Source organism: Halichoeres trimaculatus, unplaced genomic scaffold (genome assembly GCF_033239565.1).
Source record: "Halichoeres trimaculatus isolate MK-OKI-2021-1 unplaced genomic scaffold, fHalTri1.1 fHalTri1_scaffold_17, whole genome shotgun sequence".
NCBI lineage: Eukaryota > Metazoa > Chordata > Actinopteri > Labriformes > Labridae > Halichoeres > Halichoeres trimaculatus.
Window position 1 is genome coordinate 14,128,098 of NW_027437195.1, and position 25,972 is coordinate 14,154,069.

Genomic DNA, 25,972 nt, shown 5'->3' on the forward strand with positions numbered 1-25,972 from the left:
GCTTCATTTTTTAAAAATAAAGCTCAGAGAGTGGAACACACCTGACACAGAAGGGGAAATACTGAGGACCTGATCAGTTTCTTAAATGGACCACTCATCCACACCGCAGCACTTTTTTGACAGAATATTTTCTTACTTTCTCAATGATACCTCTGTTCTGAAGCCACCACTTTTCATTCTAAAGCCAAATACCAAATTCATCATTCTAAGATCTGACTTCTGATCACAAGATGTTGCCAACTTCACTAAAGCTAGTTTGTTTTCAAGGTTCCCATGTCATTTTTTAAGCATGGATGTCCCTTTCTAAGTAAGCAGGAGAATGGAATGACCTGATTTAGTCAACTGTCTCAGCTGAACAGAACAGGACTGGACAGGATATGTAAACACACTCAAACAGTATGTACTGTATGTAATGTTTGAGTGACATGGTTGTTGTTGACAAATACACAAATGGCAACATAAAACAGAGCAACAGTAAGTAACTGGCAATGCATGGTTAAATTTGCAGCTATACAATACTACTGTAGGTGGTATAACGAAAAACATAAGGTTGCAATCAGTGCAAAAGTGACAGGGTTTATCTTTGCAATCCTGCCACCTACTGGACTTCTAGTTTATCATTTTTCATGAAATAGTTAGATGACTGTCAACCTGGACAGCAAATGATATCAGGCTTATTATAGTCTGTATATAACGTAGGCTTTACTTCTGGTGAGTATTATAATGCTCATTCCTTGAAGAAGCATTTTTAGCCTTTTGAAATTAAGACCAACCCAGTGTTTAAAACAGCCCGAATACACCATTGATTTAAAAAAAAAAAAAGGTACCACAAAATGTCAAATGCTTAGCTGTCCTACATATTCTGTGTCATAACATCAAGAGTTTGCCAACCCTTGTTTTTCTGTGTGGGCTTTCATTTACATGTCCAATTTGACTACTTCCTTAGACATTAAGTGACAATATGTGGGTAAAGGCAGCAATTTTTTTTAATGAAGTGATAAATACAATTAGAAAACAGAATCCATTGACTTATGTTTAAAGACAGTCAGAGAGGTTGCAATGATAGAATTAAGTTTTATTCTTATAATGGACTTTTTTCTTTCTTTATTTATTTTTTTAACAAAAAAAAGGGGGAGACAGGAAATGGCAAAACCTCTGCTCACTCTCCTTGGTCTTAAGCTTTTAATATATATTTTTTTCTGGGTAAAACGTTGGTTTATCTTTGTCATTTTATACAGTACTGTGTAACAGCTACTCTAAGGATGCTTATGAAGTTATCTCGAAGATACTTAATATTTTCCTCTTTTCTTGATCAATTTATTACAACGTTAGTTGCAATATTTCCAACAGTACTTGAAAGCAGCCCATGAAAAGCACAGACGTCACACTTTGATACGTCATTATTATTGTTATGGCAGCCAACAAAGAATCGAGATGTCATATTGCACACACCAAAAAATTTAGAACCACTTTTTAGACGTCAAAGATATCAATTTAATAAGTGTTGTGATATGTCCCCTTAACTAATTGATGATGTTACTATAAACTTTATTTAGGCGGTGTTGGTTCTGGAATGCTTTGTTTACGTAAGTTGTTGCCAAGCAACGACGGAACAGGCAACGGTTCACAATGGAGACAAACCGCTCTGACCATCTTCTTTTCAAACTAATTATTAATTTATGTTTGATTTAATGACAGCTAGTTTGGTAAACCTTCTATGGAATTTCCATTGTAATTTTTACTCGAACTTAGCGTGACTTAAGATAAGTTGTAATCTTCTGTATTCTTCTCTACCGGTCTCTTGGCTTTCTGCAGGCCAAAAATGGCACCAGGCTATGCATCTCTTGCTTTGGAGGCTATTGTACTACTCGAAAAGTTTAGTGTAAGTAGGCTTTGCTTGGATGACTTCGTTGAGGATGCTGCAAAGGATATGCAGGTAAAGCTGATGCCTATTTTATCAAACCACACACACACACACACACACACACACAAATATATATATATATATATATATATATATATATATATATATATATATATATATATATATATATATATATATATATATATATATATATATATGTATATATATATATATGTATATATATATATATATGTATATATATATATATGTATATATATATATATATATGTATATATATATATATATATATATGTATATATATATATATATATATATATATATATATATATATACACACATATATATATATATATATATATATATATATATATATATATATATATATATATATATATATATATATATATATATATATATATATAGCTGCGTTTCTGTGACCTCTTGAGCTGATTTCTGACTATCATGTCTGTGTTTTCTATAGGGTTTGGACACTCTTCATAAAAACTTCACACTGGATGTTGTTTCTGGGTGTGTTGAGCACAAAAAGTTACTGGATGTAGTTATTAAAGTCTTTTATGGTCAGAATGGGAAATGTTTATCCAGAGGTGATCGCAGCCAGTTTGTCGGTAAGTTCATGAGCTTGTAAAATATGATTCTCTTTTTCACTTTTAAATCAGGGTAAACTTGCAAATGGCTCTATCATGATACTTAGTTTTTCTTTAGTTATCTGTTACCTGGCCACATGTGCTCTTGATGACATTGGACTTCAATGTTTCATCAGCATTGTTAAATCTCTGGACAAAAAGAAAATGCATATGGTAAGAAAACTCAACTGCAGATTGTAGTTAAAATTATTTAATTATTGAACAAAATCCCTGATACTGTGCCCTTTTTCATTTTGTTTGGTTGTAGTTTCTTAGTTTTTTCTTTGCAAATCTCACCACATGGATACAAGAGGAATGGAATACAATCTATGATGCTGCTTATGTGGAGACTACCTGGATTGAACCCCTGCTGAGGTAATAGCAGCAGAATAAATTTCTAATGCAGTTAATGTTATCATATAGTGAAGATTTATATGTCTATCTGTCCTATAGATGGCGCCCTAAGATCAATATTTTCTTGGACCAGCTTTCTCTGAAAATTTCTCAAGGGGATCAGATCAAGAAAGGCCCGGTCAAAACCACAGAGCCCAAGGAGTTTTCCCTCACCAAACCTAAACCTCCCGCTCTGCCTCTGCCAGAAATCATACCACAGCAAGAGCAATCAAAATCAGTTAAATTCAAACCAGTAAGCCTCTGTCATAGTTACAAACAATATTAATTGAACATTGCCAGTTGTTTGATCGGTTAGGCCTTTTGATGTGTTTTGCATAACTCAAAGGTTTTCTCTTTTGAAGATACCAAATAGCACATACAAGCCCTCAAAAGAGATGCAGGTGTTAGAGGGGATCAAACAGAAGAACCACCAAAAAGCTGAGGTATAATGTCTGTTTATGAAATGATAAAAAGTTAGGAATTCTTGAATATGAAAAATCAATGAAAAAAACAAAGAAGCTAACAAAAAAACAACAAAAAAAAAAAAAAACAGGAAATAAAAATATAAACTTTTAAACAATGTCTGCCAAAGTGAGGATATGATTTCCCTTTAATGTTATTACCATCACTGGTGACTGTTCTATCTTTGTTAACTCATCCCTCTCTGTCTTTGACATAGGAACTACTCTATGAAGCAAATATGAAACAATTCAGGTGTGGCAATACACAGAAGTCAGAACGCACCAAGGTGGGGGCTAATTTCTGAACACTGTCTCATAAAAGTCATTCACTTTCTGATAATCAATCCTAAAGTCAGTCTCTAAAGGACCATCAATTTTACTGCAGAAAGTGATGTCTCAGATTAAAGAGGACCTGGATTCAAAGCTGAAGTTTAATACTGTTCATTCCTCTGGACCTCCTTCCAGTAGAAAGGTAAGATATAATCAGTTTACCTGCTTCAAGACTCAATCTCTTGATTTAGTCCCAAATATCAATTTATATAGATGCAGTATTTACAGTAAGGTACGTGTTTTCAACTCTGACTAGACTGACAGCTGGCCCATCAAGCTCAACAATGCAGCAATTTTAAGGCAGGGGGCGCTATATAAACGTCAGGAGGAGGAGGAGGTGCAGAGGTAAGAGAAGTTATCTGCAGATGCAGTTATCTTTCGTGTTTCACATCTGAAGCTGCTGTGGGAAATTTAAGTAAAAAAAGGGCACCAAAATGTATACATACCAAAAGTTTCTTACAGCAGTTTTGATCTCAGGGAAATTGTTCCTCATTCCTAAACATTTTCACAGGCTTCCTCAGTTAACCCACTGTACTGGAATTGAGACAGATTTTTTTTGGGCTCTCACTGTATTGTTTGGTTATCTTAAGTATTGAAATGATCTAGAAGAGGATTTTATTAGAACAGATTTAACATTTACACACATTTCCTTGTGTTTCACTATTAAGTTATACAACTGCCCGATCAAGTTGTACAACACTGCACCCACTCAAATGATGTCAGGCCGGTCAAAACCATAATTCAGCGGCAGAGCAAAATCTGAACTATGTTCTCAGGTTTTTCAGCAGAGATCAGAAAGTTGTTTCTTTGTATTTGTGATACAGATTGGAGCGTCTGATAGAAGAGGCCCGTGAGCCTACATCCTTTCTGCAGGAGCAGACCACCGCTGAGCGCAGACACCTGGAGAGACGCATCAGTTATGAGGTAGAAGCCATGGCCCGTACACGCTTAATGGAACGCAACCAGAAGACTGCTCAGCGGAAGAAGGAAGAGGTAGGTAAAGGTCACTTGACATCTGATAAAATAAGAAACTTATAGAATACAAAATTACACTTTTACCTTTGTTACAAGGGGGTAATTGGGCAAAAGCATGCCTGCTCTCTGAAAGCTCTTCATTAGAAAAGTCTTTTTTGCAGAAATGTTTGACAGTTTCTCTGATTTCTGCTCTGTTTTTGCTCTTAGGCTGCTGAGCTGATGCAGAAATACATAGAGAAAAGGCTACAAGAGGAAAAGGAAATGAGAGATTTAGTGCAACAAGTTTCTGAGGGCCACAAAAACTCAAATGTGGCTAAAGAGAGGATCCAGAAATTCAAGCAGAGTTTAGGTATGCAACCTTGTTTGGCATCAGGTGTACAGCAGTGATATTCATATGAGACTTTGCAGTTGTTCTCATCATTTTAACAGTGAAAGAAGTCTCAGAGCAAAGCCAAGCCATTGAACCACTTCCTGATGTTACAGTGAAACATTTTGATGACACACAGGTGAGTGAAGGAAAGCACACACACTCTCATAACTGATCCTGGAGTATTGTTAAGGCTTTCTCCTGTTTTAGACTGCAGGCCACAGGCTATTGGGAGAGATGTCCCTGTGTGAGCTGAGAGAGCGGCTGGCTCTCCTGAAGGAAGTGCAGCAGGCAGAGCAGCAGGGGAAGCAGGAACAAATCCTGGAGGAGAAGCAGAGAAAGCAGCAGATGCTGTTGGAGCAGCTGGAGACCATCGACCTCCGCAGGAGAGAACGGGCACAGGCTGCCGCCATCAGGTCAGAGAATTGTTTGGCTTTGAAGCACATGAGTATTACGTAAATATTTATGGTGAGTTTTGGCATGTTGCAGGAAAGAGGAGAGAAAAAGCAGACCGAGCATTCGGCAGGCAGTCTCCCAGGGTGACACCGTTTTGGCTCGGCAGAGGAAGCTTGAAGCAAAACAACAAGAGCACCAAAGACTGAAGCAAATTGAGGGCAAGAGGGCCAAAACCTCAGGGCAAGCAGCCACACACCCTGTTAAAAACACTGAGGCACAAAACAAAGTGAGTATGATACCCAAAACAGAGAAAAACTGAGCTGGCATCTCTTTGCAAATAAATTCTTGGAGATTTTTCACCTCTCTCCGTCTTTTTCTGCCAGAGAGAGATCAATTGGGAGGAATTGGAGCTCAGCTTGGAGCATCATATCCAGAAGGAAACCCCTTATGCCATTCACTGATGGAAACATTTAAGGCTTCAACATGTTGCAACATGCTCCACAGGGAATGCTTCAGTTGGGCCTAAAAGGGTTGTGTTTGTTGCAATAATTGTCCTAATCAGCTTTCTATCAGCAGTTATTTTCTCTATTGCTTACCTTTTCATTAAACATGATGTAAAAGTATTTGTAGCCACTCTGGATGTTTTCCAAGAATAAGGTAATTAATATTTTACCCTTTGTAAGGCTACTTTAGATTCCAAGGAAGTCTGATTATCCAGGATTGTTTGTCCTGGCTGGTAATTGTTTATTTGTAAAATAAGTCTTAATTATTGACAAAGAGTTCTTTATGTCTCCCATGGATAAATTCCCCTAAATTTACATGTGGCAAAAAAAGGGAAGTGAAGCTTTATCCTATGACTTATAAAGAAATTTCCCTTCCCTAAAAAAAAACTGTTGTTGTTTCTGTGGCTTGTATGTTTTGGTAACAGATTACTGTACAAATGTCACTCATGATTACTAAGAAATGATACACCATCTGTGGGTAACACCCACAGCTTAGCAACAGAAATGTGATGGCACCTCCAGTGAAACATGATGGCTATTCAAATATGTGATATGCCAAACCTTTCTGGGTTATCTTTTCCTACAAAATAAGAAAACACAGTTTATTGACTGATAGATAGATAGATAGATAGATAGATAGATAGATAGATAGATAGATAGATAGATAGATAGATAGATAGATAGATACATACGTACATACATACATACATACATACATACATACATACATACATACATACATACATGCATACATTCATACATACATACATACATACATACATACATACATACATACATACATAGGCTTTATTTCAGACTCAGGTTCCATGTGTTATAAAAGAAAGGAATAAAATATACAAAAACAACAAGGCAACAAAAAAATAAACAAATAGATAAAGAATACAAATAAACTTTTGGCCCAAAATGTCTTTGATTTATATTTCCTTTTTATAGCTTTATATAAATCTGTTCAAATAAATTACTTTAATAGTTGGATACAGTTGTCTCATTTTTACGTAAAATACAAATAAATTACTTTTAATAGCTGAATAAAATTGTCTAATTTTTGGAACAAAACATACAAATTATTTTTAATAGTTGAATACAACGGTCTAATTTTTTTGTACATAGTCTACTTGTAAAAAAGGCATGACATATTTGGTTTGACCCATACAGGACACAGCAGCGCCCCTGCAGGCCGCCCCGCGCAACAGCAAGATTTCTGCCTGAATCCAGCCCATTTTTCTCAGTTTTTCCCTCTAAAGCAAAATCACATGATGTGTATTTTGTCATATGATACTGATGAGAGGACCTGATCCCACTTCGAGCGAGCGTCAGTGACGTCCTCTGTGAAAAACAAGGACAAGTCGACCACTTGTTTGTCAGGGATGAGATGCTGTAGCCGGACACTGTTTGGTGGAAGTACTCGATAATCTGTGGAGGATGGCCCGCCGGGGACTTCTGCCTGCGATATGCGCCGCGTATTTACTAGGTAATTTTGACTCCTCTAACGCCATGAGCAGCTAAAGCAGTACTAAATGTGCTATGTAGGAATATCATTTAAACACACCATGATGTTTACTTTGTAAAAGTCTACAGTAGCTTAAAAGAGGCTCGTTGTAAGCAGCTGTCGAGCAGTGTTAGGCAAACAAGGCAAGCTCTTCAACTATTTCAAGAGGAGTTGATTAAATTAAAGAAAGCACTAAAATTCTACTTTTTTCCCGTCCTTTCTGAACCCAGAGTCCAAATAGCTTTCCCTTAGTGGAGATATCATGAAGTTAGCAGGTCCCTGAGTGTCTTTATGGCACTCTATTACACTGATGTGATTTTTCTTTACGCTATTATGTTGTGGTATTGCTCTAATCTCTTTATAGGGACTTAATGTGCTGACGTTTGAACCTGACCCCTCAGAACTCTTAGGATTACAGCATTTCTTTCTGCCACTTTAAAACTGACTCCAAAAAAACTTTTGAGGGAGAAATATGTTGTCCAAGCCAGAGCAGACTGAAGCAGGATAATCACATGACCCCATTTCTGAATAATTGCATCTCACGAGGAGGATGGCTCTTTTTCAAGAAAGCACTTAAGCACATGGCTAATGTGATTACAACCACAATATGGGCTCTGTTTAGCTGTTATGTGTAAACTACCCCCACCTTCTTAGTGCTTAGGTAAGTTCAGGGGTGTACTTAAGATGTTGAGTTGATAGTTAAGATACCAGGATAACACGGTTGGAGTTCTGCTTTTTCAGTGGGATAATAAGCATGTCTGAGAGGTGACACATAACCATAATGTAGCTGCTGCCCACTTGCTTTTTGTGTTGGTTGACTTAGTTGCTTGGATCCACAATGAAAACATGTCTGATAGGGAGTCAGTGACCGTAGGGTGGTTCACTGAGCTGAGTTATTGACCAATGTGACCAGAACTTAACATCAAAATTGAAACATGGCAGTTTTTATAAACCACTGGAAGATAGGTGTAACCAAATTTAGAAGGCAGGTGAAGATTTTGAGCTGGATTTGAGGGGCCAAAAATCTACAAGTAGGCTGATTAAGAGTAGTTGTATTGTTTTCAATGTTAGTAAAGGTGTAGTGACACAAATAGTTTCAATAATTCTATTTACTATGTTGTGTAGTGTACTGAAAAATATCTACCACAAACCTCGTACCCTTGCTTTTTAAAACACCCTTTACTGTAATACTACTGTAGTGCTTAGATACTTTTCACATTTGCATTGTGTTCTTCATAATTTTGTTAAACCCATGTTTCTGTTGCAGCTTGCTGCTAAACTACCTTTGGTAAATTTCTTTGTCTTCCATTTCATTCTCATTCTCTACATATGAAATATTAAAAATTCCAATGTTTGTAAAAACCAAACTCCTGTTTCATGTTGTACATGTTAAGTTAAGTATTGCAGGACCATCTGCAACTCTGGAAAATGTTTTACTTTTTTCCTGAATGTTTTAAAACTGAATTTGTAAAACCAATCTTGAATATTTTTGGTGTTGATTTTTTATAGTTAGGAATAATTTCTGTTAACCAACAGTGTAGATGTCATACTAGTGTTTTACTTACTTAATTTTTGTTATAGTTTGTCATTTTTTATACTTTTTGTTGGTTACTTTGCTAAAGTTAAACATTCAGCGAGAAGCACTTGGTGCAAGTAAAACTATGTTTTTAAAATAGCTTTTCCTCCTGACTGTGGTATTTTCATGCTATTGTCATGCTTCATGTTCAGTGTGGGAAAATATGAACCAGCTCAGTACAGCCATTGAACCCAGGAGAGCACAGTGAAAGGGACGCTAAAGGTCATGGTTAAAGCCTTTAAGCACAGATGCTACACACACAGGCCCAGTTATTATTTCTCATGCTGAAGATTAAGTTGAGTTTCAACTGCAGCTCTGTATCAATCCAACACCAGGAAACCAGGAATGAGATTGGAATCATCCATTATCCCTCTCTTTCAGGCATGGTGCTGAGCCAGACCACACTCACTCCAGCCGTGATGAACACAACTCTCATCGAGAATGTGACCAGTCTGACTCTAACTCCCGTGATCCTCAGCAGCACAACCCCGGGCTGCTTTGCATTCAACACTTCTACTTGTGAGCCCTGTGCACCAGGATCCCAGTACGACAACAGTGAGTCAGAAGTCTCTGTCTGCGTCTCACCTCTTTGACGAAAACTGTCTTTTCTCATTTTTAAAAATGAAACCTCTGATTTTGAAAGTGAAGTCAAAGCCAAGAATACGTTCTTTGTCTTTCCTCAGACACACTGATGTGTGCATGCTGTGCCAACCCCGGGCTGTGTCTATTTCCAGGAGCCTGCCTTCCCTGTGGGACAGGCTTCTACCAGCCTCTTGCTGGACAGCAGCAGTGTCTGCCCTGCAACCGTGGCTTCTACACAAAGTATGAACACTAATTGTATTTCCACTTCTGAATTTTCTGTTAATGCTGATCATATTGGCAGCTTTTTCACTGGTTTGTTTTTAAAAACACTGTATAGCTTCACTGGAAGCCCATTATGCCATGCCTGTCCTGCTGGATCCTTCAACAATAATACTGGCGGAGAGAGTTGCACAAGTTGTTCACCAGGTTTGTTTATGTTCCTGTAGACTACACTCTCAGCATTAGCTATATGCTTCCAGACTGAAGCACAGCCATGTCTGCAGTGAGAAATTAGACTTCACAATAAAAATGTCTGTACTTGATCAGCTATAGAGGAATGCAAGCTTAGTTGACTTATTTTTATATGCTGCTTTCAGGCTTCTTCTCATCGCAGCAGAGCTCCACATCATGCACACCATGTGGACTGGGAACTTTTTGCAAGTAAGTTTGATTTGAAAGGCATCAAGTTTCTGTTTCTTTTTTTCTGTTTTCTGCAGCTAGGGGATAGGAAGTAGTTTAAAACTGTTGTGAATATTTCTCTGTCTGAAAAAATCTTATCTAACCATCAGACCAAACATCACATGCTCCCATAGCACTGTTTGCCAGCACAGATGCACCTCAAGACAGGCTATGATTTGATAAACAAGCTAACTGTACAGCATTTCTAGTGGCATGCGTGACCATGTTCAAGAGGACATAAGACGGGTTTATAGTGCTCGGCATATGTATATACAAATACTAGGTAGATTCAGGAGCAGTACAAGCATTTTCAATAAGAAGTTTTTCCAACTCTAAGCTAAGATGGACAAACTGAACTCTCTTCACATATTTCAGACAGTACAGGGTGTAAAGGAAATAGATTTTGGCACCCAGGAACTATGATGTTTTAAATGTCCATGACCCCAGATGAGGAATAAACAGGTGAATTTACATTAACATGACTAATCATCATGTCTTGGAGGTTTGTTGACCTCCCAAAATTCTTGGTGATATAATAACCCTTCCTTGCTGTCTGAAATCATAGCTTTCAAACTGTTCCCTGCTTGTCTTTTAAGGCTGTGAAAACAAGCGGCTGCAACAGCTTAGAATCAAATCAGCTTTACCATTTTCCAAAAACATCTCTATGTCACTTGTGGCAGCCATGAAATCAGTACTATGCTGTCATTTGCAGTCACAATCAAACAAGTACTGTATGTCTGTGTCTCGTTCAGCTCCTCTGGTTGTCCAACATGTGAGACGTGTCCTGGAGGAACAGAAGCTCTACAAACCGCCGCTCAAGTGTGCACACAATGCAGGCCAGGTAAACGGCAATAAAGTTTGTGAAAACAGCAGCCGATAAAAGAAAACAAAGCTAATCGAGCTAATGTTTGCTTTTAAACAGGCATGTACAAAGCCTCCCATCAGACTACATGTCAGATCTGCAGCAGTGGTTTCTACCAGATTCACTGGGGTCAGGAGAGTTGTGATGTGTGTCCAGAGAATCACTATTGTCCTGTGAGTACTACACTACTACTACACAGCTTACAGGAGAAGTGTTTGCGAGATGAATAACTTGTGCAGTTTCGGTGACAAAGTGTTTTTCTTTTGTTTCTCTCAGAGTCCAGATGTGAACCCCATCAAGTGTCCCACTGATGCTTTTTGCCCAGCAGGCAGCTTGGCTCCAGGATACTGCATGGAGACTTTTTTCCGCAAAGTTGGGGACACGTGTGAACTGGCTCCTGTCACTATTGCTCTTTTAGTTATAAGTGGAGGAGGTGAGTAAGAACACTTACACAACCATTAAATACCCCAAAACAACTTAATTTAGAGGAGAAATCAGGATATAAAATATTTCACATAGAGATTACTGGCATCTTATATCCATCCTATATGTTTGAAAGCCATGGGGTTAAGACGTCTACCCTTCATTTGACATTGTATATAACACGGGACTTATAGTAATGTGTTGTAAATTGATTACCTTTAAAGTTGACAAGCTTATGCATGCAATGTTCCTCTTTTATAATTTCAATTACTTGAAAAATGCCTTGAGAGTCAGTATTAATGGCTCAAGTTGGACATGGTGATGGATTCCATAGGACAGTATTAGTCATGCCTGTTTTTTGTAGCATAACGGGACAGTTAGTTATACAAGTAAACAAGTAAATGGGAGAAAAAAGAGATTGCATTGTTGCTCCAAAAATCACAGTAGCACAGCCGTGCAACAAATTAAATAGAAACATACTGTTGCTAAATGTGTGTTTGTTACACTAATATATATGTTTGTAAATCAAGAATTTCAACTTTTATGGAAAATTAAATGTCAGTGTTACATATGAAGTCATAAGCAAAACATGTTTTATTGGGATGTGAAAGTTATTGTCCTGGGAGTGCTGTTTGAGGTTATAATACATTTCACTGCAATTTCAAAGAGACTGTTAATGAAATGAAACTTGCTATAATTCAGTCTCATGGGAGCAGTTACAGTTAAACAGATTATATGTATAATGGTTTTAAACTGTGTCACACTCATCCACCAACAAGACCTAATTAAATAGATAAGAAAAATGCACACTTTGAAGTATTTGTCATGTGTTTTGTACAAAAACATTCACCACAGAGACTTATTTTCTGTCTTATTCTTTCTCACTCCAGTGGCTCTTCTCTTCATAATTTTAATGGTACTACGCAGACGGCGAGACACTGACAGAGAGCTGAATGTAGCTCGAGCTCCGTTACTACGCAAAGAAAGACCTCAAGGTCGATACTACGGGATCCCCTGTGATGCAGAGCCTGTGTATGCCGGCTGGTGAACCAAAGGACATAAAACTTAGGACAAAATCAAGTGAATTCTCCCTATGGATTTATAAAGACAAAGAACTTCAAGAGGAAGACTTTTATGTGGTACATTTGGATATATATTATTGAGAATGGATGTTGACTGTTTTGTGACTTGTAGTTTGACACTGTTACAGCTGTCCCACTCAGAGACAAACACTCTGCTTTTGTAAACTAGGTTATTAGACTATGAGAGGTTTGTATGCTGTGATGCTAAAGTTGAGATGTGCGCCTCAGCTGAGTGGGAACTTCTCTTACGAAAAGCACTTTTTAAAAAAAAAAAAAAAGTAATTGACTTACTTTGCACTTGTGTCTCTGCAGGCATGTGGGTGTGTCCACTGACTACTGAAACTTTACTGTAACAGAGAGATGTGACATGCGGGTGGTGCCTTGTGTTTATTTAATACATTTGATTACAGTGCTCTGACGTCTGTGGTCACAATGGTACATTTGCTTTAACTTTTTTTCATCTGCTTTTTTAAAAATTATATTTGTATGTTTTAAAGGAAAATAAATAAAAATGATTAATTACTTATTATTTTTGTTCTTTTTTGAACTGTTACAAACCTGAACAAAGATATCAGTTGATATATTTTTGGATTTTTCTGAATTAATCTTCAAGTTGCAAAGTTGTTTTACCTCATTACCAGACAGACGTAGTCCTACTGAATAGGTACTTTGATCCTTTTCTTAGCAATAGGTTGCCACTGTGTAAAAATATTTACAATAAATAATCTGCTCTGAATTACCACGGATGCATATGACGTATTAAATAGAAGGTACACAGATAAAGTTGTAACTAAAAAATTAACTACCCTTTCTCATGAAATTATTGTGAAAATGTGATTTATTCTCTATGGATAACATCACAGTAAAAACTAAACTTAAGTTAATTTTGGCATACCAATGTCATTTATTTCATTAAAAAGATAGGAAATGTGTTGTTTCAACTTAAAGAGCAGTAGTGCACATGCATATCTGCAATAAATATTATAGTATGTTTAACGCTACATCTTGCAGAGGTGCAGCTTGTTTTCAAATACCTTTGTAGGGAATACCGGTCCTGTGCATCATTTTTTACAGACCTATTGGTTATATTTAATATATGATAAGAGATGCAGTTAGTCTGTAAACAAAATCAAGAAAAGCTCAATTAACTGCTGTCATACCTTTTTGTATTACTTTTTCTTAAAATATCTTCTTCTTCTTTTATCTTGAAAATAGATAAATATTGTAATTTTTAAAGAAGATGCAGATCCAGTTACAGTTGAAAGGTGGCAGTAATTACCCGTCGAAGGTTTATGTTAAGCGTATGAGCCGTATTTGTCCCTAAAGGATTCCGTACTTACGCTGTGTTGAAGAAACATGGCGGCTGCCATGGCAAGGAGAGTGTCCGGTGGGTGACAACAATTTGTATGATATTTTACTGTTTCACTGAAAATATGTATCATGTTTTGGATGTTTTAATGTTGTTGTTCTGAGATTTGAGAAAACGTTCGAGTTTGCGCCTCTAGTTTTTAAATTTAACGTTTTAACTTCATTGCTTCCTCTTCGCGGTGACTCCTGATGCGCTGATGTGTTTTCATGTCGTCCTTGTGTCTGACAGGGCTCCTGAGGCCGCTGTCCGTCTCTTTGTGCGCTAAGACGCCACAGATCTGTCAGCTTTCCAGCCTTATTCAGCCACAGCCTCTGTACAACTCTGCAGCTGCTGCTGTCAGCGCCCCTCTGCGGGCTGCAGTGTGTCACACTCCCCGGTACAACATCCTACAACGGTGAGACTGGAACTAGCTATGTGGTCAGGTGGACATCAATACAAAAAACAATAATTGTAAGCTCCTGGTTAAATACCAAAATGTACAGAGCCGTACATAAATCCCCAACCGACTTTGAGATGGAGGTAGATCTCATATCAACACAATGACTGATAAAATGGAAAAGAAGAGGAAATATCACCGGATGATTACCGACATTATTTTATGGTGATTAGGGATGGGTACCTTTCACATTTGAAACAATACGGTACCAATTTTCGATACTTTTTTTGTGACTATGTGGTAAAAAAATATCAATTTTTTTAATAATAGAATATAAACTTATTTTAAACTAAACATATTCATTCTTCAATATATAACCTTGTAATGCTGTGTTCATGTCAAGCATGGAAGATCTCCTACTCTTCCTCTTCCTCACAGTCACAAGGATGCATTTAGGTTCCTAAACATTTGGTTTTACGTGAATTGGTTCCCAGTACATTTGACAGAATTTGGTCAGTACCTAAAAAAGTACCTAATTCTGTACCCATTCTTTGGTGACTTTTTTAACAAACACATGTACTACCATTTAACTCCTTAATCAGTAAGAAAACATAAATAAACATTTTTATAGCTGTCCGCTTTGACCCTCTCATTAACCCCTGGGTGTTTTGAGGGTATCGGGTAAAGGATTAGAGTTAGGATTCAAGTGTATTGGGGAACAACAAAAAATATGATCTGAATTAATCTACCTTAAGTCATTTAAAAGCTACTGTAATGTTTTTCTGTAGACCTGCCATTTTTTTGATTATGCGATAGGTTCAAAGTAGGTTCAGCACCAAAAATGACATTTATTCACCTAAGAGGAGTGAGGACATTGAGACGTGGCAACTAGTACCTGTTTTTTTTTTTAATTTATAAATATATCATTTTAAGTTGACCCCTTTAGAGTCTATAAATAACTGTTGTGCCCCTCCTTTTCTCTGTTCCTGCATGTTCACAGAGTATCATCACTTGTTCCGAGTCTGACTCAGCAACCAAGCAGAAGCCTCACATACTACAGTGTAAAGAAGGCGAAAAGAAAGTCTGTAAAATCTGTGACACAACGGTTTATGAGGTTACATTGCGGCCTTTGGATCAGACGCAAGGTGGGTGTCTCTTAAATGTTAATAGAGTGTGTCCCTTTGTACCTTGACACACTGTGCTAACAATCTGACTTGTTTTTGTGTGTAACCAGGCTGGGTACAAAAAGAAACTGTGGAAGAAGAAACCTGCCAGACGAAAGCGCCTGAGGGAGCATGTCTTCTGTAACAAATCACAGTGTAAACTCCTGGATAAAATGACAACCTCTTTTTGGAAGAGGAGGAACTGGTATGTTGATGATCCATACCAGAAATACCACGACAGAGTCAACCTGAAACACTGATTCTTGGATTCATGTTGTAAGATCATGGTTGTTGTTTGACAATGATGTAATAAAGTTATATATGTGATTCATTCTTGTGTCTTAAATTTATGTTTTTAGAAATGCTAGACAATTCTCTTTTCTAAATGAGACAAGAAAACCACAGTGAATTTTTTGTTTCATATTTAATAGCTGTAAAATCAATTTAAACAGAAAAATTTCACTAACAACAATTTGATTGCCACACCCGGCCGTATGATCAGTTGATGCTTTAGGTGTTACATTTAAAAAACACCTTCAGATTTAAGTTATGTGGCATTCTGGCCTGCCAGAACAAACTTTTTTGGGTTCATCATGTTGCGCTGTGTCTCCAGATGAATGAGTCAATGTGGCTAATTCACAAGTTAATCAGATGTTTTTCATATATATGTGAAGCCGACATGAATGTATAGTTAAACATTTTATATTTTTGCAACAACACAACCAAAAATGAAAAAAAGAGAAATGTTTACCATCTAAAGTGGCCAACAACCTTAAACAAAGTCATTCAAGAAATTCAATTTTCATTCAAATTAACAACAAACATCATGCAATGATGATTTTCAGTCTACGCACGAGTATACAAATCAGCTACTAAGCAACAAGTTTTTTTTTCTCTGTTTTATTTTGCATGGATTTAAATAGAAGGTTATTACCTCCAGCACTAACACTGATACTAACGCTGAAACACATCATCTGGTTTTAACTGTTACATTTTTTATTTCACCATCCATTAATGGACATCTTATGTGCATAACATGTGTATCTACAACACCAGAGTGAGTGACGTGTAAACAGAATAGTTGTACCTGAGAAGCTTTTGTTTCAAACTTCAAATCACCGCCAATGATGCAGATACAGTAATGAAAGTCATAAATCTACTGCGCAAGTTCACCCAGAAACACCCACCACAGTGATACTTTGTGTAAATGTTGCTATGATTCAGGCTCAGTGATTAAAGAACAGGATGAAAAAACATACAGTGTATCATCACAAAAATGTTAAGTGAAACTTGAGTTTGTAAACCTGCAAACTAATAAAGTCACTTCAATGGAAAAATAAAAGAAGCAAATGCACAGACGGACAGATAGTTGAGTTAAGAGTTGTTCAGTAACAGCAGAGCGTTACACAGTGACTTTAATGTTCGCTCATGTTTCATCTCATCTCTGCTACAGCTGAAAGTGACTTTTTTCAAATTAGCCTTAAATTGCTGAAATAACAGTTCATTGAATGACAAAGCATGTGTACAAACCAAACACTAGATTGTCAAAAACAGTCAGCTCCACTGAGAAAACCTCTTCTCGTAGTGATTTCATTTATTTATCTGTAATAAGAATGTTATTACTTGTCACACAAGTAAAGAATTTTTTTAACTTAAGAAAAAAAAATTCAATAGCTACAATATCTTATTTGTGTGAGCTAGTAGCTTTAATGATATTTTTCATATAATTTTTGGCCATTTGATAGTATTGAGGGCAGTTGTTTTATAGTCTAAACATAGTGCAAAATGTTTTAATGAGAACGCAGCAGTACTGGAAATTCTTATATCGAGACAGTTCCTGTCTTTAAGTCTGTCTTTAAGGCTTTAATAGAGAGGTAAATAACAGAATCCCTCCTGCTGCTACTGTCTAACCTTTTTTAAATCAAGGTTGTTTTGTATCAGGATATGTTTATGAGCAATAGACTGATTCCTGAATACCATGGTGTGATAATTAATTCTCACAGAAACAAGCTCTAAACAGCTGTTTCTTCATAACATGTTAAATGGATAAAAAAACAGCCTCCTTTCTTTTGATCCTTGGCGTTAAACACATTCTCACACAGTGACTGTGTCACTCCCAATGCCAGCTGTAGTTTTCAGTGACAGTACATTCTGTTTCATAAACAGAGGACGAATGAACGGGAGGACACACGTGCAAATGTCCACCCACAACTGATATATAAAAACAATCGAATGAGGAAGATGAAGTACACACAAACTGTACATAAATACATAATCAATAACCTACAAACTTTAATGTCTATCAGCATGGAGCCCATTCACTCATTCTTCTACCTCATTGTCACAAACCAAATCATGAGCCACAAGCTATATATCATATATAGAGGGGTCATCATAGGTCACTTTGGTTATACCTTATCCCAAAGCAAGGCTGCTTCAGTCATGGAGCTTTTGGCCATTCAGTATTTTCACGTCTTGCAGCGAAGGCAGCTGGAGGAGTCTTTAGGACAGTTTCACATGGCTTCATTGTTCGAGGAAAGAGCACTCCGAGATCTTGTGAGAGGCCTTAAGACTCTAAGAGGTGGCTGGAAGGGAGAAGAGATAAGGACAAAGGCAAAGAGGAAGAGTTAGGTAAAGATAACTTTCACAACATCTCATGGATATGGTTGCTGTTATTTTGTGTTTTCATATTGTCAACAAATCCCAAGGCAAGGCAAAAACTCATCTTTCTCAGTGCGTACTAAATTTACTTCCTTTCAAAGTTGTGAATCTTTACCATGAGTCTCACTTTCGTTTCAATTTGATATAGGTCAGTTATTTCCTTGCATGTCTGGTTACAGTTTGAAGTTGAACACTGATTTAACATATTTAAACATTACATTTTGGATCTGTAAACGTCGGATCCTCTGATTATTAAACCTGATAATGTATTTCTATTTCATGGGATACAGAATGCTGACAATAAGAAAATGTAGTGAAGGGCTGTGCATGCCATTTTGCTAATATTTTACGATGTAGATTTATTCCAAACACACATGATGCAGTCCGTGAAATTAAGAGGTTATTTTCAGGAGCAACACAGGTCAGTCCATGTCAATATGGCAGCCACATTCAGACTCCTCCCATGCCATATTTCCAAACGTGAGCAACTTCAAATACAATAAAACCCCATATATTCATTAGAGCTAACTATAAATCCACTCAAGTTCAAACAGGATACAGGAAATCCCATCCTCAATCAGACTCTCCTCAGCTGCAGAACATCTGAAGCATGATGACTTGTTCAAGCACACAGCAGTAGAAATTAGTAAACGGGTGAGTAGACCACCTCTCTCTGGGGGCGGTTCGAGCCAGGCAGCAGCTGAGACTGCTGGGAGTGTACCTCTGGAGCCTTCCTCTTCATCAGCCTGAGCTGTGGAGAGCTTGATGCTGCCTCCACTCCTTTCCCCACCTCCTCAGGCTGCTCTGGGGCTTGGGGCGAGGGAGGTGGAGAAGGAGTGGAGGGCGGAGTAGACTGGGGTGTCAGAGAGAGCATAATGGGTGTAGACTCAGACTCAGAAGGAGAAGTGTTCTGGGACAGAGAACTCTTGGAGTCCCACTGGTCCAGCCCCAAGACCTCATAGTCTGTCATGTCAAAATCCTTTTCTGTACCTTGAGAAAGGTTGATGGGAAGGATGAATATGAAAACTCTTGCATAAGTCTATAAAATCAGAGCCAATCATTTTGTATTAATGCTATCATTTTGGCAATCTGGGAAGTTAAAGCTCTTATATTGATACATTTTCAATCCGCAAAAGACAAACAAAGGTGAAGTTATTTTAAGCATGAACCACTGTGCTACAGAGGAAAACAGGCCTTCCAAGCCTCTACGTATGAGAGCCATCTGCTTTTCTGCATGATTACATCACTTTAAAATGTTATGTAATGATACAGTCACGACAAAGCATATCTGTGAACAAGCTCAAGCTGAGTTTTAAACAGTCTCAATCATTTAAAACAAAAGTTTTGTGACATAAATACTTGTCAAAAAGTAATTTCTCAAGACCATACACTCACAAATAACTGATTTTGATGTTTCAGTTTTTGTTACAAAAATGGGATTAAAACATTGTTGCAGTGCTCACATGTTTTGCTTGACAAGCTCTTAAATTACTATGAACACTGTGACTGTAGTTTATTTGGAGTCAATGCAACGGGAACCACCCAGCTGCCTTGAATAGCTGAAATACAAATCTATGCCAGCTGCAGCAATATATAAAATGCATTAACGCATTGTTTACTCCTGTTGTATAAGTGTTTCTTTAGACTAAAAATGCTATTGTCTACAAAAAAGACCTTTAGTCTTAGAAATGTAATATCCTGCTTATGGGATTTCATGTTTTGAGTTCAATCAGGCTCCAGGTTATCACAGTCTAGACAGGGTATGGAAGTTGGGAAACGTTTACAGACAGACTTTAACTAATACGTTTTAGTCTGTCATTTGTTTACCCAAAGAAAAATAATGACCAGTGCTAAGGTGCATGTTTCACACAGCGGTTTGAGAGCAGCTCTTCACTATATCAGTCACCGGTTTGACGTCAGCCCATCATCCACACTTTCTCCTCAATGATAAAGCATTTATCCTCAAAGTTAACAAATGTAATCTCTCTTCCTGTCTTTGCTAAAGGTAGCTGTTTCTAAACGGTACAGATGCCTGGGTCCAGCTAGCCAGTTGTGTTTAAATTTATCTACAAAGATACAAATTATCAGCTGACAAAAAAACAACAACACCACCACCTTCAAAAAAGAACAAAAATAACACATGATGTTTGAAAACCCCTTCAGCCACATGTGAGTGTTATCACAGGATGGTTTGCCGGGCAGCTCCAAACAGGAAGGCAGGACTGAAATGAGGGGGCCACTCAGGAAAGCAGGAGTACGAAACAATATCTGTCAGCTTAAACAAGCTTACACAGGAAAACAGACATGTACCTAATAAACTACTCTTGGGGCGCTACCATTCATTATGACATCACCACCTCAACTCTGTTTTTTCACCTTTAAAGCTCTGTTTTTTCACCATTCTAGCTCTGTTTTTTCACCATTCTAGCTCTGTTTTTCACCATTCTAGCTCTGTTTTTCACCATTCTAGCTCTGTTTTTCACCATACTAGCTCTGTTTTTTCACCATTCTAGCTCTGTTTTTTCACCATTCTAGCTCTGTTTTTCACCTTTAAAGCTCTAATATTTAACTATTCTAGCTCTGTTTTTTCACCGTTATAGCTCTGTTTGTTCATCGTTACAGCTTTGTTGTTTTTTCCAGGTGAATGGGTATATTTGCATGTTTCCTTACATAATACCTTCTCAGTTGTGTTCATGCTGATATGAGTCTTTAAGCTTGCAAGCTTGGGTCAGTCTCAACACAGGCTTCTCTTTTATATAATGGCTGGAGAAAAGTCTGCTCACCCTTGTTGTAGCTCTCTGACTTGCTGCGCATCATAGATCTGGTTCGATGCTGTGCTGCTGCAGGCTGCTTGGTGCTGGGGGTGGTGGTAACGGACTCTTCTTGGTAGGAAGCTAGATCCTGCATACTGAAACTCCTCAGTCGGTCTGACAGGACCCCTTGGCTCTACAATGGGTATCACAGGGGATTTGTTTAGAGTAATGTGTAAGATGGCGTTCATCAACATGTAAGATCAAAGGTTGATTTACATTTTCAAAGTGTTTGACTCATGAAACGAAGGAGGTCAGCTCTCAGACACAATACTCTTTCACTTTTGCATTTACTTTGTTTTAAAACAAAACCTATGTTTTGTACTTAACATTCTGTCTGTAGTGTATTGTGGAAAACAAAGTGATATACACTATTTTATTTACAGATTACCTCAAACCTGCCTCTTCATCATTATTACTCGGGAAAAAATAAATACTGAAGCTCTGGTGAGGAACTTTTAGCTTTTGTTGATGTTGGTGTGCCCCTTTCCTTAGAGTGGTACCTCTTATCTTTTCCTGGTTTTGTCCTGAATAAACTTACATGATCTTTTTTTTTTTTTTTAATTGCCTTCTGCTTTCTTTTATGGCTTGACGGCAACTATATCAACTTTGGGTAAACTAGTTATGATCATCAGACATTAGAAAGAGAAGAAGAAACTGAAATCAGCTATTGGAAGAAAGAATAAAAGATTAGTATAGGTTTATTTCTGCCTAGGACCTCTGTATGTAAAGCCTATTCTACCTCAACACTGTCAAACCTTTTTGTTATCCTAATTTTCCCAACAGAAAATAAAATAAAATTATGATCTTGTAATCAACTATTTGTGGTATCACCTGCAATCTTTTTAACCTCCCCACGTTGTTTTTCTTAAATTTCCTTCTGTAGCTGATTTAATTCGATTGAAAAAGAGTGATAGCCTTTGTTGATTGGTCTTAAAATGAAACATTCAGCGAGCCTCTTACTCCATGTGAACAGCAAACAACATAACAGATTTGACGCCCTACGCTGACCCTTTACTGTACCCCCCAGGTCAACACAAAGCAAATGTCCACAGTCTGCGTTACCTTTGTTGCTGCCATGACTGCAGCTGTGGCAGCAACATTCAGCCCTTTTCTTCCAAAATGCACCAGTGTGTCATAGCTTTTGTCCTTTGCTTGGCAGATATATTCATCAATGTCCTGCAACAAGTACAAAAATAACACATTAACATTGATCTGAAGTCAAGCTCATTTTAAACACTGTGTCGACAGGTTATTCTTATAGTTCTGATGACTGCAGCTTGATTTAAAGTTCCCAACATGTAAGTGTTTTTGTATGGCAGACAGAGGAAAAGGAAGAGAAATGCAGGAACACTGGGACATTTCCTGTCTTCTGTCGTGCAAACACATGAGCAACAGTTAAAGGGCAACATGAAGAGCCACAAAGGCTCTTTGTTCTCTAGATACCTGCAAAACTCAAATTCTATTAGTCAATAACCACACAGTCTAAGTGACTACTTTTAGCTAAGCCTTCACTCGAGCTGTACTGATGGAAAAAGGTAGATGTATCGAAAGGACAGCCTTTCACCTTTTCTTTTGAGGAAAGCGTGGGATGGACAAACTTCCTGTACAGCACACTGGAGCCTTTAGTGTACGGGGACAGCAGCCACACCACGAAGGCTATCTTCAGTTCATAGTAGAAAGGAACCCTGCAGTAAAGACACAAACAGTGAAACACATACAACAAAGCACAATAAAAAAGTCTCAACATGTCACTGTTTGCTTTGTGATATACACAGTAAAAGAAAAGAGGTCAACTGTTTCCATCAGGGCTGTAAAATTATAAAATTAGATAACAAAGGCCCCTTACCAACAAAGAAACATATCCGTAAACACTTCCACTGCAGTAAATAGGGCAAATATTATCCAGTACATCATCCATTTTACCTAAGGAAATAGATAAAACAGAAATTAATACAAAGAAAATCAATCACTCATGTTGCTTCACATGGAAAATAACAGTCATATACTCACATATTCTTTCACATCTTTTGATTTCACAGCTTTGTAAGACGAGTATGCGGGGTAAAGTGTACCAAACACAAGTCTGATGAGAGAAAATGTGCACATTAGTTACAAAAACAAAATGTATAAACCAATTCAGTCCAACATACTTGAAAACATAGTGAAGTGGATCAAATTAAGACATTTCAGTGGGTTTGAAGCCTGTATTTTCAGTTCTTCCTTTAAGAAACAAGGGTACAAATAGGGCCGTGGGGAATACAGTATGAAATGTTTCTCTTATGTGTCAATGAGCTATTTATACATCTGTTTGTGATTTTACATGACACAGAACGTTTCTGTGCATAAGCGCTCTGAACTTACATAAGTCACCAGGTTGTGGCAGGTTAGGATGAGATCAAGGTAAATCAATAGCTATTCCCTCTCAGACAGAAAACATAAACCGAGCCAGACTTTGCCCTGACTTATTTGAAAAAACAACCTTTCCTATGTGCTAAACTACTTGACAAGAGCTAAAAATAGCATGCATGTGTTTTACTCAGATTCTGCTCTGTTTGTGTAAACACCTGTGCTGACTGGCTGTGTGTCCAGGCAGAGACAGGGCCCTGCTGAAAGTGCTACAGCCAGGCAACAGCTGTGAGTGTGACCTGATCAGGTTACTGACCCACATCATGTTGCACCTCTAACAGAGTTTACAGACACAAGGACACTAAAAATATCACGCATGGGGAAGAAGCTGGACCCTCACTTAAAGATTTGATTCAAAGTGGCCCCATTTACACATTTCTGATTAGCCAGAGCTGCAACAGTCTTGTCTTTGCAACATGATCTTGTATCTAAATTTAATAGCCTTACTATTATGAGGTTGGGCCTGCTGTTAGTACACTCCACACGTCTGCAATGGCGCTGATTCATACTTTGTGCGGGTAAAAATAGCCATAATTCACAGTAATAAATGTCGTCCTATTGTTTCACCTCATAAATTCCAGGCAATGAAAATATAAATGCATATATGTCTTATTACATGACTAACTCTTGCAATGAAACCCGAGAAGGCTGACCCATCCCTTTTGTTTTTTTCAATCTGGGACATCAACAGAGCATATAGCTCCTCTCAGATCGCTCCTGTTGTTCTGATACATCTCCTCACTGTGACATTTGAGATTGTGGTTGTAAAAGAGGCCTCTGATTCTCGAAACTGACTCATAAGATCATCTGATGGAAGATCATAGATTATTCAGACAGTCACGTCACCTCTTTGTCTGAAATAAAAAGCCACTTGATAAACACAAAGAGTGCATGGCTACAGGAGCACAGCAGCTCCATACGGGCCTTACTCAGCGTTTCCTCTGGAAAAGCAAAGTGCAGTCTCGAGGAATTCGAGCTGATTTTTTTTAATGGACAGACCGACATCTGTTCCCCGTTCACACTGACGCCTGTTTTTAATCCAATATCAGACAAAATGCGGGGGCATGTAAAGCGCGCCGTTCCTGCACCGTCACGGAGCGGCTCGGATACCAGCACCAACCATGAGCCGCTATTAATAATAAATGTAACTGTGAGAGGACATATGCAAAGAAATAATAAAAATGACTTACACCACGAGTCTAGAGATGATCCAGGAGACCATTGCGCTGGAGAGGCGACAGGACGCGCTGTCTGCGGGGAGGAGTTTCCTCCAGTAGATGACAGGAGCGTCCAGGCGGCAGCGTGTGGACGCAGACAGGCGGCAACGTGATGCACGGAAGACGGTGAGCGGGGTGTCACTCTTGTCCATAGATGGCAGTGTTGCATTGCTCAGACAACAAACATACACTGCATACTGAGGCAGTAAGGTGAGTCTGTGTTAAGATATAATAAGACTGTACGGAGACCCTAATACACTATTCATGGTAGATGTGGAGGTGAATAACCCCTACGTGGACGATTTGCAGAGAGCACATGAGTACCTATCTGACTCAGACCATGTCTGGTAGGAGTATTATGGTTTAATCAGATATTCAGACACAGGCGAACACTTGAATTATTCTTCACCCCAGGTTTTCTGTCTATTTTGTGCTGTCAACATTTCAAAGTAAGAACAGCTTTAGTTTATACACCATGGAAGTGACATGCCACTTCATTGTCTGCTCATAATACCAGTTGTTGTATTTATGAAATTGTGATATTTTCTCTCATATGCACCTAAATCACAGCTGTATAAGTATTAAGTCAGTGTCATAGAGAAGAAAAACAGGAAATCCTCACAATTGGGAGGCTGTAGCTAGAGACTATTTATTATGGTATGATGCATTATGATAATGCATGATGAGTGGGTTGTTATAGCAGAATGAAACTCCTGTGTTCTTCATAGCAGCCTCGTGTTATTCAGAAACAAAACGGCAGTTACTCTATTAAGTCTTCATGTAAAGACCAATCAGAATCAAGTACTAAACACTGCAATCAAATACAAACAATAAACTTGCTTTTTATTCTCTACTGATCAACTTGTCACGGCATCTTATTTGAAGGCCCACGTAAAAGAAAACAAAACAAAATCTGAATTACATGTTATATTCAAGGATGCTTTTATGACTGAAGTGTTGTGTTTTTAAAAAAAAAAGAAGTTTGGTGAATGGGACTATGAAAAAAGTTAATTTAAAGGTCATGCCTTTAAGAGGCACACCTTACCCTTTGTTTACACTAAGTTCAAAAGATTTACTAGATTTAATAACAGAGTTAAGGCTTGATTCGTTTCTTTCAAAAGTGAAGAAACAATATCCACAGGATGTTGGTACCTAACTGAATAGAATACATATTTTACCTGGGCTTTCCAAAACTGATCTCCAAACATGAGAGGACCTGCCCCCTTACTCCAGAACAACCTTTGCTCTGCTTTGACTCTCCATGGCCTACATACTGAGGCCAGAGAACAAAGGCAAGGTT

At 37.9% G+C, this 25,972-nt stretch overlaps 4 protein-coding genes across 8 annotated transcripts; 3 read left to right on the forward strand and 1 right to left on the reverse strand.

Moving 5' to 3' along the window:
* Positions 1–1,429: 1,429 nt before the first annotated feature.
* On the forward strand, positions 1,430–6,593 carry cfap99 (cilia and flagella associated protein 99). Of its 5 annotated transcripts, none has more exons than XM_074692419.1 (16): positions 1,430–1,706; positions 1,816–1,936; positions 2,367–2,511; positions 2,609–2,703; positions 2,798–2,904; positions 2,983–3,175; positions 3,285–3,365; positions 3,602–3,670; positions 3,769–3,855; positions 3,970–4,058; positions 4,538–4,706; positions 4,896–5,037; positions 5,097–5,194; positions 5,266–5,471; positions 5,545–5,737; positions 5,835–6,593. In XM_074692419.1, the coding sequence occupies exons 2-16, from the start codon at positions 1,823–1,825 to the stop codon at positions 5,910–5,912; spliced, it is 1,866 nt and encodes a 621-aa protein (XP_074548520.1). In that variant the 5' UTR covers positions 1,430–1,706; positions 1,816–1,822; the 3' UTR covers positions 5,913–6,593. The 5 variants fall into 5 exon arrangements, with proteins under 5 accessions (XP_074548520.1, XP_074548522.1, XP_074548521.1 ...); XM_074692421.1 differs by having other exon boundaries at positions 5,118–5,194; positions 5,835–6,591; XM_074692420.1 differs by having other exon boundaries at positions 1,430–1,936.
* Positions 6,594–7,179: 586 nt separating this feature from the next.
* Positions 7,180–13,189, forward strand: LOC141806812 (uncharacterized). Its single transcript, XM_074692492.1, has 9 exons — positions 7,180–7,446; positions 9,422–9,595; positions 9,724–9,862; positions 9,960–10,048; positions 10,219–10,282; positions 11,053–11,141; positions 11,223–11,335; positions 11,439–11,595; positions 12,476–13,189. The coding sequence occupies exons 1-9, from the start codon at positions 7,398–7,400 to the stop codon at positions 12,631–12,633; spliced, it is 1,032 nt and encodes a 343-aa protein (XP_074548593.1). The 5' UTR covers positions 7,180–7,397; the 3' UTR covers positions 12,634–13,189.
* A 777-nt stretch (positions 13,190–13,966) lies between these two features.
* mrpl35 (mitochondrial ribosomal protein L35) lies at positions 13,967–15,906 on the forward strand. The gene is made up of 4 exons (XM_074692615.1): positions 13,967–14,054; positions 14,265–14,430; positions 15,413–15,557; positions 15,647–15,906. The coding sequence occupies exons 1-4, from the start codon at positions 14,024–14,026 to the stop codon at positions 15,833–15,835; spliced, it is 531 nt and encodes a 176-aa protein (XP_074548716.1). The 5' UTR covers positions 13,967–14,023; the 3' UTR covers positions 15,836–15,906.
* An 84-nt stretch (positions 15,907–15,990) lies between these two features.
* reep1 (receptor accessory protein 1) lies at positions 15,991–24,835 on the reverse strand. The gene is made up of 8 exons (XM_074692616.1): positions 24,646–24,835; positions 23,060–23,132; positions 22,896–22,972; positions 22,614–22,734; positions 22,112–22,225; positions 21,020–21,182; positions 18,958–19,220; positions 15,991–18,160 (listed from the first exon to the last, which is right to left on the reverse strand). Exons 1-8 carry the CDS (start codon positions 24,822–24,824, stop codon positions 18,089–18,091), a joined length of 1,062 nt encoding a protein of 353 aa, XP_074548717.1. The 5' UTR covers positions 24,825–24,835; the 3' UTR covers positions 15,991–18,088.
* Between the last annotated feature and the right edge of the window lie 1,137 nt (positions 24,836–25,972).